The 27,753-nt window shown below is 45.8% G+C and overlaps 1 protein-coding gene across 11 annotated transcripts; it reads left to right on the top strand.

Annotated features, from left to right (window-relative positions):
• The first annotated feature begins 245 nt into the window (after positions 1–245).
• On the top strand, positions 246–26,479 carry USP28 (ubiquitin specific peptidase 28). 11 transcript variants are annotated; one of them, XM_040615970.1, is made up of 27 exons: positions 246–298; positions 2,447–2,579; positions 3,623–3,700; positions 5,036–5,168; positions 6,402–6,513; positions 7,163–7,325; positions 8,243–8,329; positions 9,156–9,293; positions 9,730–9,803; positions 10,027–10,103; positions 10,483–10,631; positions 12,774–12,901; positions 13,090–13,185; positions 14,062–14,241; positions 14,923–15,137; positions 15,378–15,448; positions 15,765–15,993; positions 17,420–17,623; positions 18,157–18,296; positions 18,486–18,665; positions 19,610–19,705; positions 20,710–20,888; positions 20,985–21,063; positions 21,423–21,502; positions 22,610–22,733; positions 23,610–23,808; positions 25,270–26,479. In XM_040615970.1, exons 3-27 carry the CDS (start codon positions 3,632–3,634, stop codon positions 25,443–25,445), a joined length of 3,378 nt encoding a protein of 1,125 aa, XP_040471904.1. In that variant the 5' UTR covers positions 246–298; positions 2,447–2,579; positions 3,623–3,631; the 3' UTR covers positions 25,446–26,479. The 11 variants fall into 11 exon arrangements, with proteins under 11 accessions (XP_040471904.1, XP_040471900.1, XP_040471899.1 ...); XM_040615966.1 differs by having other exon boundaries at positions 746–2,579; XM_040615969.1 differs by having other exon boundaries at positions 281–298; positions 2,423–2,579.
• Positions 26,480–27,753: the final 1,274 nt, after the last annotated feature.

Raw genomic sequence — 27,753 nt, 5'->3', positions numbered from 1 at the left:
GGGGAACACACGGTATCGGGCCGGGAGGGGACTGCCCCAGGTGGGACACACGGTACCGGGAGGCGAACAGCCCCGATACACACACGGTACCGGGAGGGGCACGGGCCCAGGACGTACAAGGTAGCGGGGGCGGCGAGCGGCCCCAGACACACCCGGTACCGGAGGGGGGACAGGCGGGGGCGGCCTTCCCCGGCCGCGGGGCGGACCCGGCGCGGCCGCGCATGCGCGGTAGGCGGCGCGGCCCGGGGCGGCCGGCATGCCGGCCCAGCTGCGGGCAGCGGGCGGCGGCGGCGGCGTGGTGAGAGCGCGGGGTCGGTGGGGGGGGGGGAGGGGGCGCCGCATCCCCGCCGCGGGGCCCAGGCTGCTTCCAGGCCGGCCCCTGCCTCGGCACCGCCGTCCGCGGCTGGCCCGCGCCTCCCGAGGCTTCCCCCGCCCGGGGGTCCCCGCCGCGGCCTTGCGGCTCCGCGGCCTCGGGCCGCCCCCGGCAGCAGGCGTCGCGGTTCAGGTGGTTTCGTTTAGAGCGGGCGCCCTCCGGGCCCCAGGCGGCGTGTGCCGGGGGGGCGGCGCGGCGGGGCCGCCTGGCGCCGGGGCAGTTTGCTCTGCAGGGCTCGGGTGGGCCGCGCCGCTGGGGCTCGTCCGGACCGTTCCTCGGCGGCGGCTGCGCGGAGCCGCCCTAAGTGCTCCCCGTCGCTAAACTGGCATCTTCCCGTACCCGTTAACAAAACATGTTGCTCTTACACCTCAGGCCTCTCAAACGACCCCAGTGCCAGAAAGGACGCGCTCCCCGTGCCTCCTCAGCGCTGCCGGCTCACGGGCCGGTGTCACTGCACCCAGCGTGTCCCAGCTTTGCACAGGTGCCCTCGCTGTTCCATGGCAGCCTGCGCTCTCAGGGTGTGAGGGAGTTTGCTTCCGAGGGGCCAGCGGTAAAGGCGTGAGCGGGAAGAGAGCACTGACCCTTTCGCTGTACATGTAGGCACGGTGTCTGTGTGGTGGCAGTTTCCCAGTTGCTCCAGGATGATGTCGGGACAGTGCCCAGTACATGGGAGCGTGTGGTGATGGAGGAGGAGTTCGCTGCAATGGATATTGGTTTGTAAAAGCCTTGGTCAGGAACGTGCAGGCATTGTTCCTGCTGCTGCCTGAATTTTTAGTCCTCATCATATCCATTTTCCCACTGACCAAAAGCACAGCTGAGGTGCAGAGGCTGAAGGCTGTGGCTCTACCTGCCTCTTCCATGCCACCACCATCATCTTCCTCCTGGCACGCTGTTATTTCTGGACCCCCGCCTTGTACTCCTGCACTGCACTTGCAGCCTTCCCCACTTGCAGTTTCTTATCAAAACAAACTACCTCTGAGTGCGCTGAGGTGCATTAGAGAGGAAAATAGCAAAACCTTCCCATTTTAGCGTTTGCTGGCCAGCTGTAATTTTCATCTCCAGTACCCTCCTTCCTCTCGGCCTCTTGGTTTTGTACTTGTCTGCTGTTGCTGTAATTTAATACTAATAACATTTTGGTTGGGGTTGTTATTTTTCTGGCAGGTAGGAGTTTGGTTTTTTTCAAGTGCAGTATGTATTAATAGTGGCAACACGCTGGTGCTAATTACCAGCTCTGGAGCTTGTTTGGAAGCACTGCAGCGCGTAACCTCAAAAAGCAATCAACCAGACTAGTTACAGCAACAAAACCATGCACGCTCCCAAAAAACTTAGCAGAATTGTTGTACAGAGCGTGACTCCTTGGTGGTTTTTGTGGGCTGCCAGTCAGCCACAAGCCTCTGGAAACTTGTTGTACAGTATAAGTTCTCCGCTATTATTACAAACCTTTCTTCTCAAAGGCTAAATGAAATTGCACTGGAAATACTTAGAATATTAAGTGGTATCTTAGAGCAGTGGGTCGGTAATTAGCTTTTATGGTTATGGCAGCCTTTGTGAGTCCTCCTTCTGGCAAAGCTGAAAAACTCCTGAAAATCATGCCCTGTCCTGCCTCAGATTTTGTTATTGTAATGCAGTTTGTTAGCGTGGGCTTTTTTTTTTTGGCTCCAAAGGAAAAATATGCCCTGCAGTGTTAGGTGGGGTTAGCCAACAAGCATGCCACTCACTAAGGTAGCAAAATTAGCAACATGATATAAGTGGTTTGCCTCTGTGAAAGTATGCCCGTCCTGAGCCTCATACCTTTGGCTCCTTATCGTGCAGCTCCTTGTGCTGCTGGCTGGGCCTCCTGAGGCTTTCCAGCATGTCTCAGCTTTTCTCAGGACTAAAAGAGCGTGTGGGACAGGTTGGGAGGGTTGTGTGTATGCACACATGTACGCTTTTTCTTGTAAAAGTTGGGCAAAAGTAGTATTTTAGGTAGGATTATCACAAATAACTTGTCAGGGGAAATCCTATGAAAAACAAATCCGGGAAATATTTTTTTTTTGTTTTAACCACCAGTACAGACACGTGCTATCTTTACAGTATTAGTGTGTGGAGTAACATCTGTCAACAGTGTGGATGGATGGCTCAAAAAAGTAGTTGACTTGCTACTCACTGGGTGGAACTTGTGCTCCAGCAGCGTGAAAGCTTCTTAAACTTTTTCCCAGTGGAGAGTGTAAGTAGAAACTTGGATGTATTTGTCTGTAGCATTGCCAGTTATGATTAATTAAATGTGTGATTTGAAGAAGCTGGGATTCATTGGGCTGTGCTGATAGCGGGGTCTTAGCCTTTATAAATCAGGCACAGGTGATATGGTCCTGGTTTTCCTGTTGTAATGTCCTTCATACACTATGTGCGATGCTGGCATTATGGAGCTGTATCTCGCAGCATCAGTCGTGCCGACTGAGCTGTTGGCAACAGTAGCTGAACTGTGGCCACGGAAAGGGGGGTCACAGGGCCCCTGGTGTGGGGGCTCACTGCCAGAAGGGGCCTCTTGTAGAGAGCTGCCTCTCCCAATAGCCAGTTGACTGAAGTTAGTTATAGCTTGTTAAGTGCAGTGACTGCTCCTGCAGTAAGCCAAGGCTGAAAAGATTAGATAAGTCTGCTGAAGAAAATTTCTGTAATTTTTTTTTCAAAGTGGTTGAACCAAAGAATAGGTTGTTGACTGTGGCTTAGGGCCTAGATGAGGTGTGTCCCCAAACCTCAGCAGCCAGTGTGGTGGGGGAAAGAGAGGTGACGGCAACCTTTCAAGCCCTTATTCTGACACCTTATTGTCAATGAGAAATGACACCCACAAATGGCATGTGCGGCCAGACTTAAAATAGCCCCTTGCTGATGGCCTGAGCACACACAGCCTCCTTATATGTCCCGCTGCACATGCCCTTGCTGCTTGGGGAGCGGGTGCCCCTTCCCACCACAGGTGCGGCACATCCGACGGCGGGGATAGCATTTCCTCTTGGGCCTGCTAACGTCCTCCTGAGTATACATAGGATTGAATATTAGCTTGTGAATTTAGGGGAAAAGGAGTTTGAACACGATGTTGAAGCTGATGTTGATATTGCCGTCGAGCAAGCGTGACTGTGTTTTTGTGTCAGTCTGTCAGTAAAAAGGAAGGGAAGAAGTGATACTCTGGTGAGCCCTTGGCAAGCCTTGCAGAAACAGTTTGATGTCTGCTGTGGTCACCTTTTCACATGAGCTTTCTTTACTTCTTGCACGTAGGATTGCCAGATGCTTCTAAACCAGCTGAAAGAGATCACAGGAATTCAAGACTCTGCTTTTCTTCACGCAGCTCTAAAGGTTTGTGCCTGTTGTCACTGTTCTGTGGAAAGGAGGCCTCTGAATTTGTACCAAAAGTCAGGCAAGTTCAGGCTCTCGCAAAATGTAATGTGCAGGTCGGTTGTTCGCTGGCATGTCTGTGGGCTGATAATGAGCTAGTCCTCGCTAAAACAGTTGGTGCTTGGCCTGTGAAAGTGGTACGGTCTGTGCTGTGCAGAATAGTGTGGTTCTTGTGAGAGGTGAAGGGTAAATCCTCCGCTGCTTTCCTGTCCGTCGTTTGTGCTTTATACCTGTGCGGCAGGCAGGTACGTGAGTCCAGCGTTTGTTGGTGTCAGTAGGGGCATGCAGGTTTGGGGTTCCCATGTATGCATCCACATCTGGAAGAAAAAACCCATGCTAGGTTGAGAATGGTTTGTTTTTCCAACAGCAGACCTTAAAAACTGTGCTGCAGCAGTGCATGCTATGCTAAAACACTATTGCGTTTCCTGGACATTCTGCTCCTACGGAGCTGTTATCCATGCGTTACCGTAAACACAATCCAAATGGGTCACAGTAGGTTTTTCTCTGTGTAAACTGCTTCAGGAGTTCTGGACAGCTGCAGTAATGTCAGTAGCTTTGCAGCGGGTGGTTGTCTTATCTGTCACCAGAACAGTCATCTTTGCTTCAAAGTGAAGGGACACAGGAATGTCAGGGACTTGGAGAAGCAATGTTTGCCTGGAGAGATTCTCCTCGTAGTGTGTGTTTTGGTATTTATAAATTGTAGTCTTAAACTGATAGTGACTGCATCTGTCTGGAGTTGTCAGATGCTGTCCATCCTGTTGAGATGCAGCAGCAGGGTATGGGTTGTGCTGATAATATGCAAAGAGGTTTGTTTTAAAAAATTCTTAAATGTTTCATTAAGAAGTATCATCCAGAAAATGTTAGAATACATTTAGAGTTTAGCCTGCAGCAACGGTCTGAAATAAGCCTGAGCTTGGTAAGAGACACATGTCTGGAAATCCACAGAGAGTTTGATTCCCTTGAGTCTCTCCTGGTGTCAAAGTACCCTGTCATGCTTCAGGCCTACTGTGACTTCTTGAATCTCTTATGAGAGAAATGAAATTAGTTAATGGAGTCTGTATTGTCCTAGTAATAAAGCCAGAGTGCTTTCCGCCAGAGAAATTCTAGCCTTCAGTATTTTCATTTTTTCTTACTGCTTGTCACCAACAGATAGCTCTCTCCTGCGGCCAGGGAAAGCAGAGTTGGTGGTGGTGTGCCTGTCTCTACCATGGATGCATTAAATGTCATGCAAATGTAGATGAAGTAACTCTGGCATGATGGATGATATTCCCCCCCCCCCCCCCATCATTCTACTAGGCGGCTAATGGAGACCTAATGGAAGCAGTCACCTTCCTGACAGAGGAGCACACTCAGGAGCCAGCCCAAGACATGCCTGCTGCCGAGCCGGCCGCTTGGGAAGGGAGCGCCGTGGGCAAACAGCTCCTGCAAAGTAAGTTGTTCATCTCTGGTGGCCCTTACAGTTTCACAAGTTCCAGCCTGTGCCAAAATTGCTTCTCCTGAGGTCCTCCCTGCTTCTGCCAGTGGATCCCTCCAGTTCCCATCCCGGTGCTGATCTTGGCAATACTTAGTCGCTTGCCACAGGATGGTTCAGGCAGGTAAACCTTCCTGGTGAAGGAGAGCTGGGTGGAGAAGGAAAGTGTTTTAATAATGTCTGTAGATGACACATCATCATTACAAAGTTATGGCTGTTGTCAACAGCTGATCTTGGCTAACACAGAAAACCCAGAAAGCTCCCAAAGCAGCACAAGCAGAATAGAGAACTGAATCCCTGTCAGGGCATACATTTCCTTCTACAGTGTCTGGCAGAGCAAGCAAATGCAGTGTTCAGTATCACATTTTTATGAAAACGTAAAATGTTATTTGAGCTAGCAATTAGACTACATGAAAAATGTTTTTTTAAATGTTACAGGTATTGGCAAAAGCTGGCTGTCAGTACATTTAGATGTAAAAATTGTAACTGTAGCCTGAGGTAGCTGAGAATAGTTTCTTTAAACCTTTTTGCTAATGACGCATCTATTAACTGTAGCTTTCCCAAGGGATGTTTCCACTGGACAGGTTCACTATGCCAGAAATCTGCACTGGGAGCTTTGATGCAATGCCCGGAACAGTGCAGCTGCCCTTTGTTCTGCCATGGAAGGCTTCCACCTCCTCCAGAACTACTCATTTTCCTTTCTCCTTTTTTCCTCCATAGCTAGTACCCAAAATGACTCACAGCTGAGTACCCCAACGTGAGTGAAGGCGGGCGATTCTGTGTGACTGTGGTGATTTTACTGAAATCCTTTATTTCTTGAAATGGTGTCAGTTGTCAACACTGATGTCGAGGCAGAGCAAATATAAGCAGCAGCAGCTGATGTTCCTCTTTTATTGTTGCGAGAGGTTTGAAATGTTCCCTCAAGCTCTGAATTTGGCTGTAAGAAAATCTGGCCAGAACACAGCTGCATGGTCTGTCCTGTTCTCATCCAGCCCACTCAGTGGCTTTTGTGGTTCCCTAGCATGATCCAAGCTGTAAGGATTTGTATTTAAACCTTGAGCTAGAAAATTACTCTCGTGTTGATTGAAAAATCATGTTTATGAGGTATAACATTTTCCAGAGTTTTCTTTTAAAGAGAATGTTTGACTGCTCGTGGCAGAAAACTCATCAGAATGCTGCCTCTGCTTCTAGATGTTACTACTGCACTTACCCCTAACAACAAAGATGACCTCCACGCAGGCGACGCCTTCAGACCCCTGGAGTTGCCAAAAGCTCAGGCTGAAGAAAGAGATGCTGCTGAAAGGTCAGTGGGTCTGTAAAATGGTTTTGGTTTTCCTGGGTACCATAAGTTGATTCTTAAGCCAGTAACTGCAAAACAAATGTAAATCACCTCCCAGATGTATACCTTCTGCTTTTGGAAGGTGCTTGTATTTGGAAGGTTACTCCCTTGTGGGCATTTGACCTTTACTTCTGGGGCAGCACTGCAACATGATGGTTGAAATAGAAGAAACGGGTTTACTTGTGGCTTATTCAGTCCCCACTGCTGTTGCTGACATGCCATGCCAAAGGGTGCTGCGCTGGTAAAGAAGCACCTTGAAATCTTGCTTGTCAGTTAACTCACTACACAGCTGTCTCCTCCTTACTGTGGGTTGGATTTGCCTCCAGTAATGGCTAGGGGCACCAGTTTTGCATGCAGGTAGTTCATGAAGAAAAGCACACATATATTACCTTCCTCCGTTGTTCCAAACTGTCTTGCAGTCATGTTTTCCATCCATCCCATTTGAGAGTTGAAACTTCCTTGGAGTCAGATAAGATGCCTGTTGTGCCAGGTACCACTCAGCAGTGCCTGGTTTACTGTCCCACTTGTGGCTGAAGGGGAGTACGATTCCCATAGCTTTCAAGAATCTTTGTGAGGTGGTGTTTTACAGCATAGTGTGTGTCTTTTGTGACAGACCACAGGAAGCACATTGTGCTGAAACAAAAAATCGCTCCAAGAGGAAACGCTGTGAAGTCTGGGGAGAGAACCCCAAGCAAAATGACTGGAGAAGAACGGGAGACTGGCCTGTTGGAATGAAGAATATTGGAAATACATGTTGGTTTAGTGCTGTCATACAGGTAATCTGATAGAAAAGTTCTTTTTTCTGGAGTTGCCACAGTCTTGGATGTTTAACAGAATTAGAGATGCAGCAGCTCTGTGAAGTAGTCATCATATGCAGATGCGTGAATGTGACCATGCTCAAATGAGACTTCTGTTTTTATTTGGTATGATTGTGATTTGTTCTGGGCATGCACAGAAAGAGCTGAAGAGCAGCTCAATAGACGGTGTAAAAATAGAGACAGATGTATATAATCTGTGTACGTATGCAGGGTTTTTTTCAGTGCAGCAATGTCCAAATGCATACTGAATGACAGAAGCTTGACTGGCAAAGTGAACTGATAATTTAATTTTACTGCAGTTATTGTTAGTTCTGTAATACATGGTATATCATATTCCAGTTAATGGAATACACTGGCATAGATGCTTGGATGAATAAGCAATTAGGCAGCATATATTATTAGTGATAACCTAAACAAGAAGAGACAGCAATAAGTGGAACTGAGCAGATTTGTCTCTTCTAACCATTTCACATCAGCAGATAGATGTTAATCACATGTCTTTGGCTTTGAGAGGAAGTAAGAAAGGTTCAGATGGGCTCCTTTCTCACTGTCACTCGTTTTTCTAAGCTTACCTATGTAGAATAGAATACTTTTTCCAAAAATAGTTATATATACATACACACACAGACATATATATATCTGTTTCTTAGAAATGGCAGGATGAGATTTTTTTTCTTTGGAGGGTATGCATGTGCTGGTCCAGCACATAGACTGATCACTTTGTAAATGTTTATTTAGCGATGTGAGGCCATCAAAGTTAGAAGTTAACAAAAAAAAGCTGTGGAGTAGAAGAGTGACAATGGGGCGTCAGATTGCAGCGAGTCAGATGAGTCCTCACAGGCGCTGACTGGTCCTTACCTCTCCTTTCTTCTCAGTCTCTGTTTCAGTTGTCAGAATTTCGGAGGCTGGTCCTTGGATACTCCCTCCCACAAAATGTGCTTGAAAGTTGCCGTAGTCACACTGTAAGTTTTCATCAAGTAATGCTGTAAAGTTTCCCTCTTTTGTGGTGTACTCTTCTGCCCCTTTTCTAAGCAAATTTAATTTGCGGCCGTCAGAGACTCATGTTAATGGCTTTCAATTTATCAGGCTATGATAAAGACAAATCTGGGAAATACTTTTCAAACACCGAACTGCTGTACAAAACAATCAGGTGCTTCTCTTAAAGCTCTCCTGTAGAGCTTCTAACTGTGGTGCAAGAAGAAATTTTTCCCATAAAGCTTCTTTGGTAGCTCCAGGCTGTTTGTCCATTCCCATGCATCATAGAACTGGTATTTGAGCCAGCCTGAAGGTCCCCCTAGCCCCAGTACCTTCTGAGGGCAGCCAGCAGAAGGTGCTTAGAAAACATTTAGAGGAAAAGGCATATGCAGAATAAGCCTGCACTTGTTATACCAATCTAGCTTGTGGCTCCACTGTTAAAGGGAGTTTGCTTTACTTGCTTTTATGTGTGCTCCTGATACTCTAAAAAAAACTCGGATGCGGACAGAATAAATTCATAAATTTGCCAGTTTTTGCCTTCTGTTTCAGCAACTATTACTTCTGGCACTGTATTTGCTGAAGGTTTTGTTTCAGTTAATTGTGTTTTCCCCCATGCATCCACTGGGAGACCAGATTGCTTCCAAGAAGTGACACTGCATGTCTCTCTGCTTTTGTCCTTTCTAATGTCACCTCTTCCCTTGGTTGTTACCATACCTCTTAAGGTATGTGCTTGTGGTGTTCTGTAGCACCTTGTTTTAAGACACTGCTTTTTTGAGTTGCAGGAAGGGTTTGGCTTTTCTTTTTGCAATGCAGGGAAAAAGAAATATTGCATTCATGCAAGAACTTCAGTGTCTGTTTGCTTTAATGCTGGGGACACGTCGTAAGTTTGTAGACCCTTCTGCAGCACTGGAACTCTTGAGGGATGCGTTTAGATCCACTGAAGAACAGCAGGTAAAACCCCATTAAAAAGCCTTTTGCTTTCTTCAAAGCAGCACTTGCAGCCACAGCAATCCTATTTCGCTTTCTCCTGCTGTTACTTTGAGGCCTCTTCCCATGTTTGTCAAGTGACAAGCAGCTGTCCCTGTGTCATTTAGGCAAAATGTACGTGCTTGCTAATTAAACAGCTAGCATAACAGTGCTCTACCCAGTGCCATCTGGGTAGTTGAGTAGTGATCACAATAATTTCCTCTGATCTAGTTTTCAGATGAACAGAGCGTTCATTATTGGTCTAAATCAGCACAGCACTTCAGTTTCACACTTCTTGCAGCTGGCTAGGTACGGCAATACCAGTTGCGTTGTATTCCAGTAAGTTTGTGAAACCAGTAGACCAAGAAAACGTTTTCTGGTTGGTATTATGTTTGACTTTCAACCTTTGTCTCTCTTCTAGCAAGATGTGAGTGAATTTACACATAAACTACTGGACTGGCTGGAGGATGCATTCCAGCTTGCTGTGAATGTCAGGTGAGTTTTTTGTGATCTCAGGAGTTTGACACTGAGGAGAAACAGACATCAAGTGCAACGCCTTAATAAACAAGAGGGCTTTATGTGAAAATTTTGGGTAACTACAAGAGTGTTCTTTGTTTACTGAGGATGATGTACCCCAAACAAATGTTTAGGTTATGACTTGGGGCTTTCTTGCAGCCTACAGCTGCAAATGAATGTGTGCTTCTTCTTTCTGAGACAGGAGTCCGGGCAACAAATCTGAAAACCCAATGGTACAGCTTTTCTATGGGACTTTCTTGACTGAGGGTGTCCATGAGGGTGAGTTAAGGGCTTGGTGGAATCATGTTTTAACTCCTTTGAGTGTTTTGATTTCTAGCAGGGATAACGCAGGATTTTGTTGCGCATCCCAGATAAAATTGCCTAGTTCTTTAAACTTGCAAATAGTCTTCTCAGTAAAATTGTCTGTAAAATTTATAAAGTCTGGCTTCTGGAAACATTAAATACTTGCAAGCGGTTAAGTGTTAAAAGCACTTGTTGCTAAGGAGGCTTACCCTGACAGACATGTGTGCAGCTTACATGCAGTTTGGTTCTTACAAGGAGCACCTCTGACTGGTGCTGACGGCAGGCTCTGGAGGTAACCAGAGTTTTTTGTTCTCTTAAGCTAGTTCATGGTCTTTGTATTGTTTCCATCATCCAGGCAATACTTTTTCCAAGATTGAAACCTTTGGTCAGTATCCCCTTCAGGTAAATGGTTATCGAAACTTGAATGAGTGCTTGGAAGGAGCCATGGTGGAGGGAGAGATGGATGAGGCAACGGCAGCTCAGTCAGTGAAGTACGGACAGGAGGTTAGTGTTAACGGCTTTTTGTTGAGCTTTTGGTCGCCTGCTGCGCTGAAACGCAACACTCGTAGTGCCAGCGTGTCTCAGTACTTTTGGATAACTTTAAATGGCAATTGTAAATGTTCCCTAAGAATTGAACACAAAATATTTTCTGGATACCTGGAATCTCGTGTAAATGTATGTTAGCGTTACACAGTGAGTTGCTAAGTCTTTGCTTATTTGTAAAGATATGTTGTCCTATATAACCAGTTCAAGGAGTTTGTTTTAAATTAAAAAGGTAAACATCTGCTGCTGATGCAAGTGTGATAAAGTCTCTCTCTTTCTGTTGAAGCCTACCTGTACCTGAGTAGGGGGAGAACCACTGCCTCCATAGTTTCGGAGGGTAAAAGTACAGTGCTTTAACTCTATGGTATGCCATTTGGAATTTGTATCTTTCTCCCTATTACAGTGTGTGTTGTTCTTTTTCTTCTTGTTTTCACTCTTCTGACTGCACAATTTTTTTCTTTTTATCTTTTTCTTTCTTTTTAAATACCACGAATCACAAAGCAGTCATAAAATACTTAGTTGCAGCAAAGTAGGAAGTGAAAGTGTTCATGAGCAACCATTCAGCACCCTACGTGTCTAAGTGCAGCTGAGAAGTTAGCTTCAAGAAAGACAGTGAAGTAACATTAGGAAACTTGCAGAGGTGTCTGACATAGAGGGGGCAGGGAGAGGTATTTCTGAAAAGTGTTACCGTGGTTTAAACTAGCAGAGGAGAAATGATGCCACGCATGGGTAAGCTGTCAGACTCCGGACTCCACTGTTTGTTTCTGGGTTTCCTAGCTCCTGCTCGAAGGTTCAGGTGCATTTACAGCAGATGTGGGTGAAGGTGATATAGGCTGGTGCCAGAGACAAAGGGGCATAGGGAACTAATCATGCAGGTTCTTTTCAGTCCAAGCTTTTTAGTTCCTCCAAATCCTTTTCTGAAAAAGAAGGGAAATGGGACTGACTGTGAAGATGTTTTAATCACTCTTTGTACAGATAGAAGGAAGACGCTCTGGCTTTATTTCTAAGAACTCTGACTGGAAAAACTGCATCTTAATCTCGCATCCTAGGATGTTGTGGCTAGAGAACTGCATGATAGGGGACATAGAAAATAAGGTGCATTTTGTCTTTTGAGAACATAGGTGAGCATACTGAAGCTCAAAGAAAGCATCAGTGGGATTAACAAGAACTTGCATTTCTCCTAAGTAATAGGTGCGTAAATCATTCCTTCTCTGTGGTTATGTTCTCTTCTTCTGAAGATTGGGCTGCTTCTCAAAAAGCCCTGCTACCTGGCCATTTCCTTCCAAAACTGTTAAAAAAATACTTATTTTTTTAAAAAAAAAGCCTTCATTGGAAATATTTTAGATCTAAAAATGTGCTGTTGCACTTTGATGTGGGGCAGGTTTATTGTGGCAGGACATCTGATATGGATCCTGCAGAGGAAAATGAGTTTAGTGTGCTCGTCCCAAGTCCAGCAGGGAGGGGGTGCCGTGCTAAGGCAGGTGAAGGAGACATCCGACAGTGGGTGCTGGAAGTATTTGTGACCCTGGGAAGAGAGAGGGGAAGTGTCAGTTCAGCCAAGAGTTTTTCTTTCAGCATGACTCTTTGAAACGGTGTATGAAGTGTACAGAAAGCGAGTGTCTTCTCTCAGTCTCCTAAATAAAATCGTTTATAAATAGAGTGAGAGAGGATAAGGCATCAGGTACTGCCTAAGGACTTCTGTTTTGTTGTTCATCGTTGCATGTGATCTACATTGGTAAAGAACTCTCTCGGAGGCTCTTAGCTGACATGTAGAGTTTGCGTAGTGTCTGCTGGTTTTGTAGAATTTGGTGCCCGACTTGTTAATAATCCATCAACCTGGATACATCAGGCAATGAGAAGTTACTTTCTGAAAGCTATTACGAGGCTTTTTCATGGTAAAAATGTAAAATGGAAGCGGAAATTTTAATTTCGTAAAATTTGGCTTTCTGACTAGTCACTCCATAAACCAAACATGTACTAATTCAGTACCTAAAGATAGACATGTAGGATTGGTCTAAAATCATTTAGGAACAGTCTAAAATGTGCCGTTTAGCAGTCATCTTAAAACAAGTCCCTCTGGGGGCATTTCTGCTTTTGTTACAGCGCTGGTTTACAAAACTCCCACCAGTATTGACCTTTGAACTCTCCCGATTTGAGTTCAATCAGTCACTAGGACAACCAGAGAAAATTCACACCAAGCTAGAATTTCCCCAGACTATTTATATGGACAGGTGAGTTGTTCTGTTGTACGGTATGTTCCAAGCTATTGCTTTATTGTAATTAAAGAGATTTAAAAGGTTGTATGGGCGAGCAAAGAAGGATTCTAAAATATTTATGGAAGACTGTGGATGTTAAAGAAATCTCACGTGGCGGGGAGATTTCACTGTTTTTTCTGTATTTTCTGTATTTCACCGTTTAGGTACCTCCACTGCAGTAAAGAGCTTATTCAGATGAAGAGAGAAGAAATCAAGAGACTGAAGGAACAAATGGTGATTCTGCAGCAGAAACTGGAAAGGTAAGTAGTCAGCCAGCTTTCTTTTTGTGCCCTGTGGAAGTGTGCAAATGTTTCCTTTTGCGTGAGCTTTCCAACAGAAGAGAAACAGAAGAGTAGGGGAAGGAGAAACAAAACCAAGTTTGTTCTGAGAAGTGTGGAGTGAGAAAGTGTGTTCTTAAAAACAAACTTGTGGCTTCAATGGTTTCTGAATATTACTGATGCCATTACAAGAATAAATTCTTTACATAGTACAGTTGTCGCCGTCAGCTGTGTTGGCACATTTCAGTGAGGAAGCCCAGCAATACATTGCGGAGAATCTATGTTATTTTTTATGTCAGAGGTCCCTCCAGCTTAGAGCTTGGCATTATTTATTGGGGAAGGAAGGAGACTGATAGGAAAGATCTGGTTTGTGGACAACCAGAAGATTTCATGTCCCAGGTGCTTTGTGTAAAAGTCCTTTTAATCAGCATTCAACTTGCTTACAGTTTGTATTCGTAAAATGACAGTTCCGCAATCAAGCAGCTGGCAAAGAGGTGTGCTGCATGGCAGCAGCCCTGGTGTGGTGTCTGTGCTTGGTGAGGTTCTGCTGGGCTTTGGGAAAGCGGTTTGTATTTAGGCCCATGTGCAGCATCCTGCACGGTCTGGCTGGGACAGAGTTAATTGTCTCCACAGCAGCAGGTTTGGTGCTGCATTTTGTTTCTGTGGTTGATAGCATGCCAGTGATGTGGCTGAGCTGTGTCCTTTTCTATCGCCTGGGGTTTTCCCCTCCTTCCTTCACTGCTGTAACTGTCTGTATCCTGACCAAGGAGCTTTCTTCCCCTTTGCTTTTCTGTTGTCCCCTCAGGTTTAACCAGTCACATTCTTTCATTCCTGCAATGTCTGGCATTTTTTCTGTAGGTATATGAAATACGGCTCTGGCCCAGCCCGCTTTCCACTGCCTGACATGCTCCAGTATGTTCTCGAATTCGTCACTACAAAGCCAGCTGCAGGTGTTTCTTCGGCTCAGGGCTCTCAGACAGCACTCCTGCAGGCCCAAGCTGAGCCTCACATTTTGGACGTGCCTTCACAGCCAAATGGGTTAGTAAACACTGATAAAAATAACTCATAGGACAATGCTTTGCCTTTCAGCTAAATGCTCCTGGTTTGCGTTGTAAAAGCAGATTGTTTATCTGGCCGCTTGTGAGCATGATGCTGTAATGTGTGAATGCCCGTGCAAGTAGTCGCCACTGCTTTGCTCTCAGTTTGGTTCTGCTTGTGTAAACATACCACAGCACCTAGTCTGTCCTTTTTCCTTTTCCAAAAGCATAACCTTGTCTAAGCAGCAATTCTGAGTTAAATTATGTGCTCTTTTTGGTTAGCCTACTAATTTTTTTGCTTCATCAACCAGTAAATTACTGCAGTGTTGAATTATTACAAAACTGGCCAGCATGGTTGGTTTGTGCTCTAAATTAAGCTGAGTAAACACATGACTGACTTAGTAGTAGGGGAAGAAATTTTTAGAATTGCTCATCATTGTGGATCTGTGCTTACAGAGTTCTGTAAGAATTTTGGCTTTTATTTCTCCGAGGTTTTAATTTGATCTGTTAAGGTAGAAGTGTATTTCACTGTACTTGTTCTCTTTACATTTTGTGCTGTCCTGGAAGGGAAATCCTGCTCTGGCTCTGGAGTATTGACTGACTTCATATTCTTTTCTGAAAAGAGAAAAAACAAGAGAAAGGTTGAAAAACCTGTCCACTACTCTTGGATTTTGCTTCACAGCATACTAGAAAGGAAGAATACTAGGACCGAAGATGGAGCTTGCTTTTCAGCAAATTCTTCACCACAGCAAAAATTGAGTAGGCCACTCCAAGCTTCTGGTTCACCAGTGGAAAGGTCAGAACATCCAGCTCCTCACATGGTTTCTGAGGAAGAGCTGAAGCTTGTTAGGACGTGTCTGCAGCGATGGAGAAATGAGATCGAACAGGACGTGCAAGGTTGGCCCCAAACACATTTGTTGTGATTTTTTTGTCGAATGCCAGCTCGATTTCCCCTCTGTTGCTTCAATGGGATGCATCCTGAACTACAAATAATCTTACATGTGTTTCAGCTCTGGTGTTAAGCTTATTTGAGTTACTGCCTGGCTTCGAACTTCTTGAAGTGAAAGGGGCCAGAATAGCTTGATGAGTAGTCATTTAATTTTCATGTACTTCTCTCATTCGCGATGTTCTTGGCAGATCTGAAGGAGTCTATCGCCAGAATCAACCGGTCCATTGAACAAATGTACTGTGACCCTCTCCTCCAACAGGTAGGAAGTGCAGCTTCATTACGTCAATATTAAACTGATATTGCTGATGCTGGCTTTTGTGGGTAGCTGTCTGTTTACATTGTCCACTTGATTGTATTTCAAAAATCCCAGCGATGAAGCAGAGAAGGGATCTTTATGAAAATTGTGTGGCTTTTTCCCTTAAAAGGCAGCTTTTGCTTAATAGGAAGTTCACCATATGAATCAAGAGTCTTGTGCCAGGCTACAGCTGTGAACATACTTGCAGTCTTTCTGCAGAAGTCAGACAAAATTGTTGACTAAAAGTACATCTGAAAACTATATCCCCGTGAACTTGCAGGTTCCCTACCATCTGCATGCAGTCTTGGTACACGAAGGACAAGCAAATTCTGGTCACTACTGGGCCTTCATATATGACCAGTCTCGAAAAAGCTGGCTCAAATACAATGACATCTCAGTGACAGAATCATCGTGGGAAGAATTGGAGAGAGATTCATTTGGAGGCTTGAAAAATGCCAGCGCCTACTGCCTGATGTACATAAGTGATAAGGTGTCCCACTTTGCAGCAGGTACTGGAGCCAAAACTGCTGGTTAATTAGACATTTGTGTATTATTGTCCTGTCTCTCTAGCCTGCATGATCGTTACATTCCTCAGCTTCTTTGGCACAGTTGTCTTTTGACAACACAAAAAATTTCACCCCAGATAGAAGTGAAATAATTTGCTCCATGCTGATTTCACTTCTAAATCCCTGATAGGGTTGAAGACAGAAGAATGAACTGTACCAGTGAGATTAGGTACCGTACTGTATCTATTATTGATGTGTATGAATACTCAAGCTCCCCATTTGCCGCTTTCAACATGCGCCTAGTGCTGGTGTTCTTCACTTTGACTTTTTATGTAGTTTATATGACAGTGTTTCTTTTACAAGGGCATGTGAAAGGCCTCCTACTTTATTCCTCCTGGTTTTATCACACTTTCTTACTTGTTGGAGTGATACCATTATATTGAACCTAAATGGGCTCCCTTTTTTTTTTATGCAGCCTTTCCTAGTGCCTGAGTTATTGATAACAATGGCTTAGACTTGCAAGTATGTTTGCAGTGCCAATGCGTAAACAGTTATGTGGAGAAATTACTGTGCATGTGGCACTATACATGGCAAACAGCTGTAGAAGAACCTAATAATTTCATGCGTGGTTCATTTTGATGTAATAAATAGAGACGAACAATGGAGAACTGTCATTCTGCTCACAGCTAAATATGGCTGATGAGGATCTGGAGGTTGTTCTTTGTCTGTCTTCCTATGACAGTTCCATTTCTGAAATGAGCCCATGGTTGTTCTTTTTTTTTCCTCCTTTTTAATGCAGTTTTTGTTGTGATGCTTCACTTTTACAACGGGTGCATAAGAAATATCTGGTATAGAGAATTGCCATTTGCTTCTGATAAATTTTAAGACTTGTCTAAAGCTGATGGTCCCTGGGTTTTGTGCTATTTTAAAACTGAATACTGAAGTAGATCTGAAAAGAGCTGAGAAATGTCAGCATGACACTTCATGCTACGGAGTCCACGCAGTTCCCTACCTTTATGTGCTGCGTAGTGTTCTAGGTATGGTGTCTCCAGCTGAATTGTGAATTTTGTGGCTAGCAACAATTTAAATACTGTTCTCTGTACAATTGTAGCCCTTTAATAAGGATGTATTTCTGACCTACTGTATCAGCAGGCACTGTTTCTGGAATTTCTCAGTGATAAATGCTGTCCAGTGGTAGAACAAAACTGGGTTTTGTCTCAGATACCTCTGTAGATTTGTCTTATTTTTGTACTTTTGCTAATGAATCATCTTAAACTACAAAGCTAGCAGAAAGTTGGGGGGTTTTCCCCACATATCACTCAGGCAGCTTGATTGTGGTTTTCCATAATATTGCGCATTTGTTTAGTCTCTAATGGTGGCGTCCCACTGCTATGTGTGTAGTTATATGCCAGTCCTGCATTCCTTCCAGGTGAGGATGATGGCCCAGAGGTTGGACAGTTTCAGAGGGAGGTGGAAGCCTTGCCCCCAGAGCTGAGACACTACATCCAGGAGGACAACTGGCAACTCGAGCAGGAGGCAGAGGAGTGGGAAGAGGAGCAATCTTGCAAGATTCCTCAGATGGAGCCTTCACCTGCTTCTGAGTCGCAGGACCTCTCTTCCGAATCAGGACCAGGTAATACCATAGCTGAATTTGCAAACTGTGTTGAAACCAGTAACAGCCAACCGGTCAGAAATACGAGGGTGTTGGAGCCTTGCATAAGTATCTCCAGGAGAAACTCTTGAAGTAGGAAAGGCAGCTGGTGGAGGCTCTGTCCTGGCAATACAAAAGGCTATTCTGCTATTTTTGCATGTGCATCCTTCCAGGCTTGTCACCAGAAATGCTGTTCTTCATTCATTTAATGATAATGGACTCATCTCATTTCACTTCCAGACCATTTTTTTTTCTTTTTCCCAAATAAATAGTGAAAAAATGTTCAAGTGCTATTCCCTGAAGTGGGAAAGTGTTACTTAGCAAGCCCTGATGGAGTGTGCCATACCCACTGAAAAGGCGTATGCACAAGCTTATGGTGAAACACCTTCCCCTCTGGGATGAATGCAGCAGCTGTTTAATCCTGCACAGATGAGCTACAAAGCATTTTAGAGCAAGCAAGGAGAAGAAATCTTGCAGTTCCCGCTCACTAGTGTACCACACCTCTGTCCTGACAGATCAGACTTCAGTCTGTGAGCAGAGCATGCGCTCTCTGTCCTCTGAACACGCCATGATTGCCAAGGAGCAGACTGCCAAGGCCATCGCAAACACCGCCGACGCCTATGAAAAGAACGGTGTCGAGGCAGCTCTCTGCGAGGTAGGAGCTGAGCCCTGGCCCAGGAAACAACCCCTTCCTGGCCTTGTAGTATTATTCTTGACAGACCTGTGCTTTTTCCATTTCTGTGTAATTCTGTAGCTGTGCCATGTTTAACTGTCCCCCTTTCCTTTCCTGTAGTTCACTTTGGTTTTCCCTACTCTCATTCTTCTTTTTTCTTCTTGGCCACAGCCCAAGGAGGTAGATCCAAAGAAGGCCCAACTGGGAGAAACAGCAGTTCAGGCAGAACAACCGCAGGATGCTAAGGAAATGGTGTCTGCTACCCAAACTAGCTCACAGGTCTCTGAAGTGGAAATTCCCAGTGTGGGGAAGATTCCTGTTAGATCTGATGCAGACGGATATAATGAGGAGGTACAGACCCCAGCACAGGGGTTAATTACCACCAGTCGATAACCTATAACTCTGTAGTTAGCTGGCTTTGAGCTTTCCTAAGGTTGGGTGTGACAGCAGTCCATCACGGGAACAATGCTGTTTCCAAAGTGGGAAAGTGTACTTTGTAAAGGAAGAAGGCTGGACCAAATCATTCAGTAATTTCATTTCTAAATGCCATCAGAAAAGCAGCTCTGTAAAAGCACTCACTTGTTAGATCTGCACATTGCTCTGTTAACTCTTCTTTTGGGCACAACTGTATCAAAATTGATCCTAGCTGTATTCATTTACAGGCTTCTTTACTGTCCTCAGTTATAGTTTCATCCCCTCTCCCAAAGACTATTTAACCACTAATAGCATCACTTACCGTGCCCTAGCTACTGATTTTTTTGGAATCTGACTATTTAACTGTACTCATACATACTCAAGTGGTGTTTTGGAAGTCCAAATCTTTTTCACAAGCGCAGTTGGGTTTTGCACAAATACTGAGACCATTAGTCCTTGAGTATGTTTAATGCACACTTGTACCAAGCTGGCACAGTGAACTGCTCAGCTGTAGGCACTGCGCTCTTATTTATGTTGCTTAAGAAGGTGGAATGGGACGTGGAGGGGATGTGGCTAGCATGCTTTACATTCTCACTCGCTGAACTTCCAAATTCAGGGCTCGGAGTGACCAGCCTTTAGATCTTTTAAGTGCTTAAAACAAACCCTGCATGTGAAGTGCATGTGATAGATGGAATTGAGTAGTACAAAAGTAAATCGCAGCTCTGGCTTATTCCACCTGTATTTATATTATTTCCTTTAAACCATATCTTCTGAAAGTTTGGGGTTTTTTTTGCCATTCTTCACCATCCCTTCTTTTCTTCCCCTGTCTGTGACTGTTTTCCTTGTTCTTGTTTGTGTTTGTTTTCCTGCTTTTGTGGTAGGTGATGCTGAGTCCAGCCATGCAAGGTGTCATCCTGGCTATTGCAAAAGCCCGCCAGACCTTTGATCGAGATGGGTCTGAAGCGGGGCTTGTTAAGGTATCTTATTTGTTTGCTAAATCCAACAGTACGGATATCTCTTTTCACAGAATGAAGAATCGGGGCTATATTGACACATCAGGAATGCAAAGGGAACGATTTGTGCAGGTTTTTTTCCAGTTCTAGGCCTTTCAATCCTGCATTTGGGTTTCTGCTTTCTTAGTATGACAACATGTCTGCGGGCTTTAAACAATTTTTAGAGCTTGTAAGAAAGCTCCTTCCTCTCAGGAAAAACAGCGACCTTTTGGGGTTTTCTTTTTTCACTTTTCAGTATTTTTTTCCTGCTTATTCTTTTAGTATAGGCAGTTCTCTTGGTCTGTAGAACAAAAAGCAGGCTTTCACTGCGTGTCTTTCAGAATCTGTTGTCTGGGTCTTGGTGTGATCATCAGGAAATAAACCGGCACTCATGAATTTAATTTTTTATTTTTATCCTGAACATGCACGCTTACTGCGACCTCTCTTGTAAAATGTGTCCTCAAGAAATATACGTATTGACCAGAGGGATCTGAAGGAACAAGCACTGCTGAATATTGAAGCTGGTGTTAGATTTTACAGGCAGGTAGATTTAACTAAAAATGCCACATGGGAGAAATCACCCATGCTATTAATCTATGGCAATGTAAATCACAAGGTACTCTTGCACCTAACTACAGATACAAGTGTATTAACCATCAATTTTTATAACCTCAGCAGTAGCAAGAGGATTACCAGGACTGTCCAAGACAGCTGCATGCCCCTCTCTCTGGAAGGCACATAGACGCCTTGGTGCTTTTGCAAAGTGCACACTTCATGCGTGGGGTTCGCCTCACTGTGGAGACCTTTTGTTTGTGGTTCTGGGTGTTTGTGGGCTTCTGTTCAGCACTAGAACAGAACCAAGCTGCGGAGGCTAGGTGTCACCCACAGGAACCCCACCATTACAGGACAAGTTTAAGCTTCCTATCAGCTGCTGTGGCATTCCTACAGGCAGAAGAGCGAGCAAGTTAGTACATGCCTTTCGTTGGCAGGCGTTCCATGAGGAGTACTCCCGGCTCTACCTGCTTGCCAAAGAGACCCCAACCCCTCAGAACGACGCCCGGTTGCAACATGTGCTCATTTACTTCCTGCAAAACAATGCTCCCCAGCAGGTGGTAGAACGTACCCTGCTTGAGCAGTTTGCGGACAAAAACCTCAGCTATGACGAAAGGTTTGTGCCGTGGATTCCAAGATGAGACTTTTCTCATCTGGAAGCAGCTGGGGCCCCATTGTTCTGATTTTTCTTATCTCTGCTTACATGGAGCAGGTCAATTAGCATTATGAAGGTGGCACGAGCAAAGCTGAGAGAAATTGGACCTGATGATGTCGATATGGAGGAGTACAAGGTAAGGGACCAGAGCAGTGCCTTTGATCCTTCACACTGTCACAACTGGTGCTGTCCAAAGCAGCACTTGGGAGACAGGGAGTGCAATGCCAGTGTGTGCGGCAGTCACCAGCATGTCTGTCAGCAGCTTACATGCTGTCTGAAGTGTGTGCCCACAGAAGGATGTGGACAGGGAGAAAGAATGCACTGGAAATCTCTAGAGTGTTGAGTGTATGTGCATTTTCCGTGTTGCTTATAGGAGAGTCGAAACCCTTTGAAGGGTAAAATCTGAGACATTTTTGAGTTGCGAAGGAATGTAAAATGTGCATGTGAATGTTACGGGCAAAGCTGATGCTCTGCTTTCTTGCTGCTCCTCAACAGAGATGGCATGAAGACTACAGCCTTTTTCGCAAGGTGTCAGTTTACCTGCTGACAGGGTTGGAGCTGTACCAGAATAGAAAGTAAGTTACTTTTGATTGTGTGTTTGGACAAGACAAGCCTAAAAGTAAAGGACGCTTTGACAGAACTTCTGACCCATGATGGCCAGATTGCATTCAGTCGTGTATTTGAGGCCATCGGGCTTTCTATTTGGTGTGCTAGTAGCCCTTTCTTGAATCCACAGTCAACCCTGATTAACAGTTTAAATCTTATGCCAAGGTACTGGCTGTCCAACAGTTTTCTTAGAGTTTCCCCTAACTTTTCCCTCTGTGAAGCAGAGCCTTATATTCTCATTTCCGGAGGTGGGTTTGCAGGAATGATTGCCATCACTTGGGGTTATTTTCCCCCTTTGGACTCTGGTATTAAACTGTCTTGAATTGGACATTATACTTTGTGTAACCACATGCTTTGGAGTACTCCAGACTGAAGAACCTTAAAAGGGCCTTGTTTTCCTTCTTACTGTTATAGAGCTTCTGTTTTACGTAAATAGTGCAGTGTGGAGAAGGACAGTGCTGTTTTATGAGAGATTTGTAATTTGAAAATTGATCTTTCCAATCTGGATAATAAAGCAACTTTCAGAAATTATTCCTGGTTAGAAACAGAATTGAATTCTGAGGTGGTTAGCAGTGATGAGCCACCAAATTCAGGTGGGCAAATTGACAAAAGGCTGGGCGAGAGTGTGTTAGAGCTTTCCTGAACTGACCTAATCCCTGTCAACTGTTCTGTTTTCTCACCAGGGAGGGTAGAAGCTAGAAATAAGTAAAAGAACTGAAAACATTACCTTCTGCACTTCTTGGAGCGTTCTCTCAAAAGTGCAAAGTTCCCAGAGTGATACAGAAAATGTCAACGCTGGCGTTCACGCTCAGGCCACGTTGTACACAAACTTGGCTTTAAAGGGCTTTTCCCAAGATGCTAGTTTGGCTGGGCAAAAAGAAACATTAATTACTTGACATCGGGCATCTGTTCACGCTTGCTTTGGCAAGGAAATAGTTTTTTCTGTCAGGCCTGGTGCTAGCTACCATTCAGGCAGAGTGGAAAATATTTCCAGAGCTGATGAGGCTGACAGTGCTGCACTGGTGACCCTGGGGGGTAACAGCCTGTGGGCTGGAGAGCTGACACTCTTCTCTTAGGTACCAGGAGTCACTCACCTACCTGGTCTATGCCTACCAAAGCAACACGAAGCTGCTGAGGAAAGGAGCCAGCAGAGGAGTGAGCGAATCACTGATTGGCTTGTACAGAAGGAAGTGTCTCCTGGTTTGTATTGAGGAGCTCTGCGCTCGTTCTCGGACAGGCGGGGAGGGGCAGCCTGGGCAACATCAGCTCCTGGGGTGCAGTTGGCTTACCAGCTGCTCAGTGTGCATTGCCCATGGAATCAGACCTGATGGTATCCCCTTTTAGGAGCATGCTTAATCAAGGTGCTGCATTTTCAGGGAAGGTTCAGACACTGCTGAACATGCTTTTGGGATTTAATTCCGTGCCTGTGTTGTGAACTTAGCAGTTGCATCATTTTCTGTCCATTTGCTTCCTTCCCCCCAATATTTATTTTTAATGTTCATGGCTTTCTGAGCAAAAGACAACATCCTTTTCCACAGGGGGCAAAAAACCAGCATAAAAATGAAGCATGTTTTCAGTTCATGCTCCATGGTTGCCAAGGCCAAGTGTAACTGTGCCCATTGCTGTGGCTTCTGTCCCTTGCTGAGTACCAGCAGCAGTATGGAAATCTAGGAAGTAGTAATTCAATGAAAGAATGTGCCACATGGCTCTTGGGGCATCTGGGTAAAGGCAGATCCAATCTTGGCATCTTAAAACCAGAATTATAAATAAGCTTTACGTACTCTGTACACACACACACACACACACACATATATATATATACACAATAAATCACATAGATATATTTAAATACATATATTCATCAGCTTGCTTTCCGTGGTGTGATTCCTATGATTAAAGATAGTGGCTATTCCACCAGAACCCTGGGTGCCTGGTGCTGTTGGCTCTTGTGTCCCTGCACGGCCATCGATCAGTGCAGGGCCCCAAGCTGTACACCTTTCCTGCTAGCATGCTGATCGTCAGTGGTTTGTGACTCCTTTTTACAAGTGTGCCCCCTGATTCTCCCTCCTCCCCTAGAAGCTGAACGAGGTGGCAGCATCGCTCTTCGTAAGTTGTGAAGAAGTTCATGTGGCCGAGGGCATTAGCATCCTGAATGAGCTGATCATCCCCTGCATGCACCTCATGAATAACTTTGAGATCTCCAAAGAGGACCTGGATGCTATCGAGGTCATGAGAAGCCGCTGGTGCTCCTATTTGGGACGAGAAGACATGGATGGTAAGGACCAGCTGCTGGCCTGACCTTTTTTGTGTTGTTTGTGGGCAGGGTAGTTGTCTAGATCTGAACTGGAAAGGAATCAAAGGACCATTTAAAACACTTCTTAAATTCCTGGTGTTTGCAATGCAGCACACTGGGGTACTGCTGATTGTGAGAGGATAAATGTATTTGAGTTATCCATCAAGTTATGTTACAGAAGCATTTAATCTTCTTTTGCACTCAAGCTGCAGAAGAAGGATTCCTCTTCCTTGAAGTGTGAAAAACTGATTTCAAAGGGGAACAACTTAGCGTTTACCTAGATGTGCTTTGCTTTTTCTGACGGAGGGTTCCCCATAGATGTCAGGTGAGCGCTGGCAGGCTTAGCTGCACAGGCACACGCCTCTTCAGGAGGGAGGAGCAGGTTTTACCAGTGGCCAGAAACAGCCAGAGTTGTGGAGGACAGGATGGGGGAGCGAATTCAGGGGATCTTTGTGTTCTGAAGAGAGGTTTGTTGTTTTAGAGCTGAATTTTGGTTCCAGGTGGCTGTTCTTATTCTATATTTCCTTCTGCAGCCTGGAGTCGGGCTCCCATGACTCCCCTTGGGTCGTCTCTCTTAAGAGAAATTGGTTTACACACACACACACACACTGTGCTTTACCTGTGTGAAGGTCTGGGCAGTCATTGTAGAGGTTTTTGTCATTAGCAGAGGGTAAACTTGCTGAAGGAAAATGATGCAAAAACACAAGATGTTTATTCTCAAATACTGCTGTAAAAATAAAATCTGATAAATTCATGCTAATTCGCAAGTTCCCCATTCTCAGGCATGCCATAAAGGCATTTAGTTGCACAGAAGATTTTAAAGAAACAAGTGCAGGCTGCTTGCACCTCCTGGCTCGTGTGAGCTAGCTCAAGCATCACCCCTTTCTGCCTGCTTCTCCCCATCCAAAGGTGCCTGTCCTTTACTGAACGGTCCAGTGGCATCAGTGTGGCCCCTCCTGTGGGGGCCGGTCCTTCACCAGGACCAGGCAATGCCTGCTCTGTACAGGCAGACCTGCCAAGGCCTGAGGTGTTCCAGGCTGCCAGGCCTGCTCCCTTTCCTTCAGGTGCAAAGCCGGTGTTGGAGTGTCGCCTTGAAATGCACAGTTGCTTCTGACTTGTCAGCCAGTATAGCGCTGTTACTGGGAAAACATGCTGCTCTGGTGGGATGTGGCACGGACCACAGGGCAGCCAGGTGGCAGCGGAGCTTCCCTCTGTGCGGAGCTCCAGTGAGGCGGGCAGGACTTGGGGACTGAGACCCAGGCCAGCAGCTGGTGTGATGCCTCCTCTGCGTCAGCAGACACTGCTCATCCCCGCCCGCAGCACTGGAAGATGATTTTCTAAAAGGCGTCACAGCTTTTTAGCTCGTGGCTCTGGAGCCCTCTGCCATCTGGTCTTTTACTGTTGCAGTGCTATTGACAGCTTCCTCCTCTCCCCCCTTGACAGCAAAACTGCAGATGAAGCTGGGCGAATTGCTTCCCCGGCTCCTCGACGGCTCCACCGAGGTCATTGTGCTGAAAGAGCCCCCGAAGATCCGGCCCAACTCCCCCTACGACCTCTGCAGCCGGTTTGCAGCCGTGATGGAGTCCATTCACGGGGCCTCGACTGTGACTGTGAAGTAGGCTGTGGGCTCCCGGCCGTGCCATGGCACACACGCTGCGGACCGGCTGCCTGCCTGCTGGGCAGCGTGTGAAAGGGAGAGGGAAGAGCAGGGGTGATTCAGAGCTGTGTTCTTTGTAAATATGGACAAATAAAAAACATTGCACTTTTGAGAGAAAACATTAAGGAGTAGGGCAAAGGACCCGAATCGCTGCTCTGGCATGATGCGCCAGGCTGCTGGCAGCACCACCTGCAGCGGGTCCCCGGGCCCCCTCGGGAGGTTTCGGCTGCTTTCTAGGCACAGATCCCTGAGCCTGTGACAGCAGCAGAGCAGGAGACCGGCTCCTCTGGTGGGCTGGGCTACAAGCTGTCTGCTCTGTCAGCTGTGTTTTAGCTTCCTGGCTGATCAGCGACCAGAGATGATTCGTTCAGGTCTTGCCAAGCTCCTGCTGGTGTGAGTCAGAGTTGTGCGATGAGGAAGCAGGGAGCAAGGGTGGGTTGCATTCTCTATCGTGCGGGCAATCATGCGTGCAGCTGCATATTTTGCTCAGGTTAAGCAGGCGTTCACCCTTTGTATTTTAACTGGTGAAAGAAAACACACAGGAGTCTTCTCCTAAGAAAGGCACAGGCAAATAGCAGCGGCAGTGACAAGGGACAGGATGGGGCTGTAGAGATTGTCACCTGTGCTACAGCGATAGCTTACTCGTTAAGGGTGATGGCACCACCCCGAAGGATCACACTCTCAGATCGGAAGGCAAACTTCCTTCTCACCTGTGGTGGATTTTCAGTGCTGGATTAGGATCGGTGACAACTGCAAGGGCTAGAATACGCTCCCTTTTTTTGTTGGGGGGGGGGGGGGCGTGGCGTGGCATTGATTGATTTTCTGCAAAAAGCCATGCCCCATTTGCATTTCTTTTTGTGGGCAGCCTGTACTCAGGTTGGAGCTGTGGCAGTTGTATTAAACCAAATGTTCTGAGTAAGTGGAGTGGGAGGATCCAGTTTGTTAGGACTATGCAGATTTTTCTAGAACTGCAATAAAAGCATTTGTTCTACATTAGAATGAAAACGCTCCCTCCGTGTTTTTATTTTGTTCCGGTGCTATGCCTTCAGATTCCTCCTGGCTTCAATATGAAGAAAGGGAACTGGGGGGGGGGGGGTGTGTGTGTGTGTGTGTGTGGAAACAATGATGCTGGCAAAGTTAGGCAGGCATTTCTGCAGCGTGATGAAGCTCCCAGATGGTCAGCATGGTGCGTGGGCCCACAAGCTCATCGTGCCTCTCTTCTGAAGACAGCAGAGCACTTGGGAGCTGCTGGGACAGGAATGTGCTTTAGCAGAAAAGCGGGAGTTTAGTTTGGTGATACTGAGCATAGCTGGGCTCAGGGCAGGCGTGCAGAGAAGCGTGTTGGGGAGAGGCTGGGAAGGCAGGTCCTGAGGCAATGTCTGTGTTCATTGTCGATGCTGGGGGGTTTCTTCTGAGCCTTGTTCTTTGGAGCGGAGGATCCATTCCAGAGCCCTTTGCTGCCTGAACTCATGAGGGTTTGGAAGAGGTAGTCTGCCACTCCCCAGCAAGCAGCAGCAGATAAGCATTTGCACTAAATTAGTAAAGAGGAGGGAAAACGGCTCTCTTTCTCTAGCCAGAATCTCTATTTAATTTATTAATTGGGGAATTGAAACATTTAATTACATATGGAGCTGATAACATGACCCTGTGTTATAATGGCACCCTTTTACCTGCTGCTGCTGGCACCAGTTTGACAAAATGCTTTTTTTCTTGTCAGCAGTGTACGAAGAGGGGAGAGGCGTGCACAAGGGTGAGGGTTTTTTTCCAACAAATTAGACGGCTGTTTCTAGGACTTGTTCCTGGTACAAAGTTTGTTGTAATTAGCAGAGCTATCTTTGAATGGAAATTGTCAGCACGGTCCCACCGTTCTGTCAGTGTGTGCATTTCCCCATTTAGGAATGAACGGTTCCCGTGGCGGAATCTTGCATTCTCCCGGTTATTTTATGATAAAGCAGAAGCGCTCTCATCTGCAGAGACTCAAGCTGCCCGTGTCCAAACAGCAAGCTGTACTTCTTCCAGGTACTGTAATGCTGCAGAGCCAGGGCTGCTGCTTTTTCAGGTTTTTTCTGTCATTGTGGCAGCGCGAGGAAGGTCCAGCCCTCCAACTTGCTTCTCCGGGTTCTTTGACTGCAGTGAAGGAAAATGCTGAACTTTTGAGCAGAGACCGCAGGGCCATGGCACCGCACCCTTGGTAACTGTGCTTACTCCTCCTGGCTGGCAGCTGACTTGTCATTTCTAGACAGCTTTTGCAATGCTGTTGTGTCATTCTC

This window comes from Falco naumanni, chromosome 16 (assembly GCF_017639655.2).
Source record: "Falco naumanni isolate bFalNau1 chromosome 16, bFalNau1.pat, whole genome shotgun sequence".
In the NCBI taxonomy this organism is placed as follows: domain Eukaryota; kingdom Metazoa; phylum Chordata; class Aves; order Falconiformes; family Falconidae; genus Falco; species Falco naumanni.
This window is presented reverse-complemented; position numbering and strand designations above follow the sequence as displayed.

Excerpts from the sequence above, each read along its gene's own strand:
- USP28 (XM_040615965.1), top strand. The coding sequence starts at position 257 with ATGCCGGCCCAGCTGCGGGCAGCGGGCGGCGGCGGCGGCGTG. Across the intron at positions 8,330-9,155 it reads AAAGTTGCCGTAGTCACACT|GGAAAAAGAAATATTGCATT; the intron begins GTAAGTTTTCAT and ends TTTGCAATGCAG. Across the intron at positions 14,242-14,922 it reads GTGCCTTCACAGCCAAATGG|CATACTAGAAAGGAAGAATA; the intron begins GTTAGTAAACAC and ends TTTGCTTCACAG.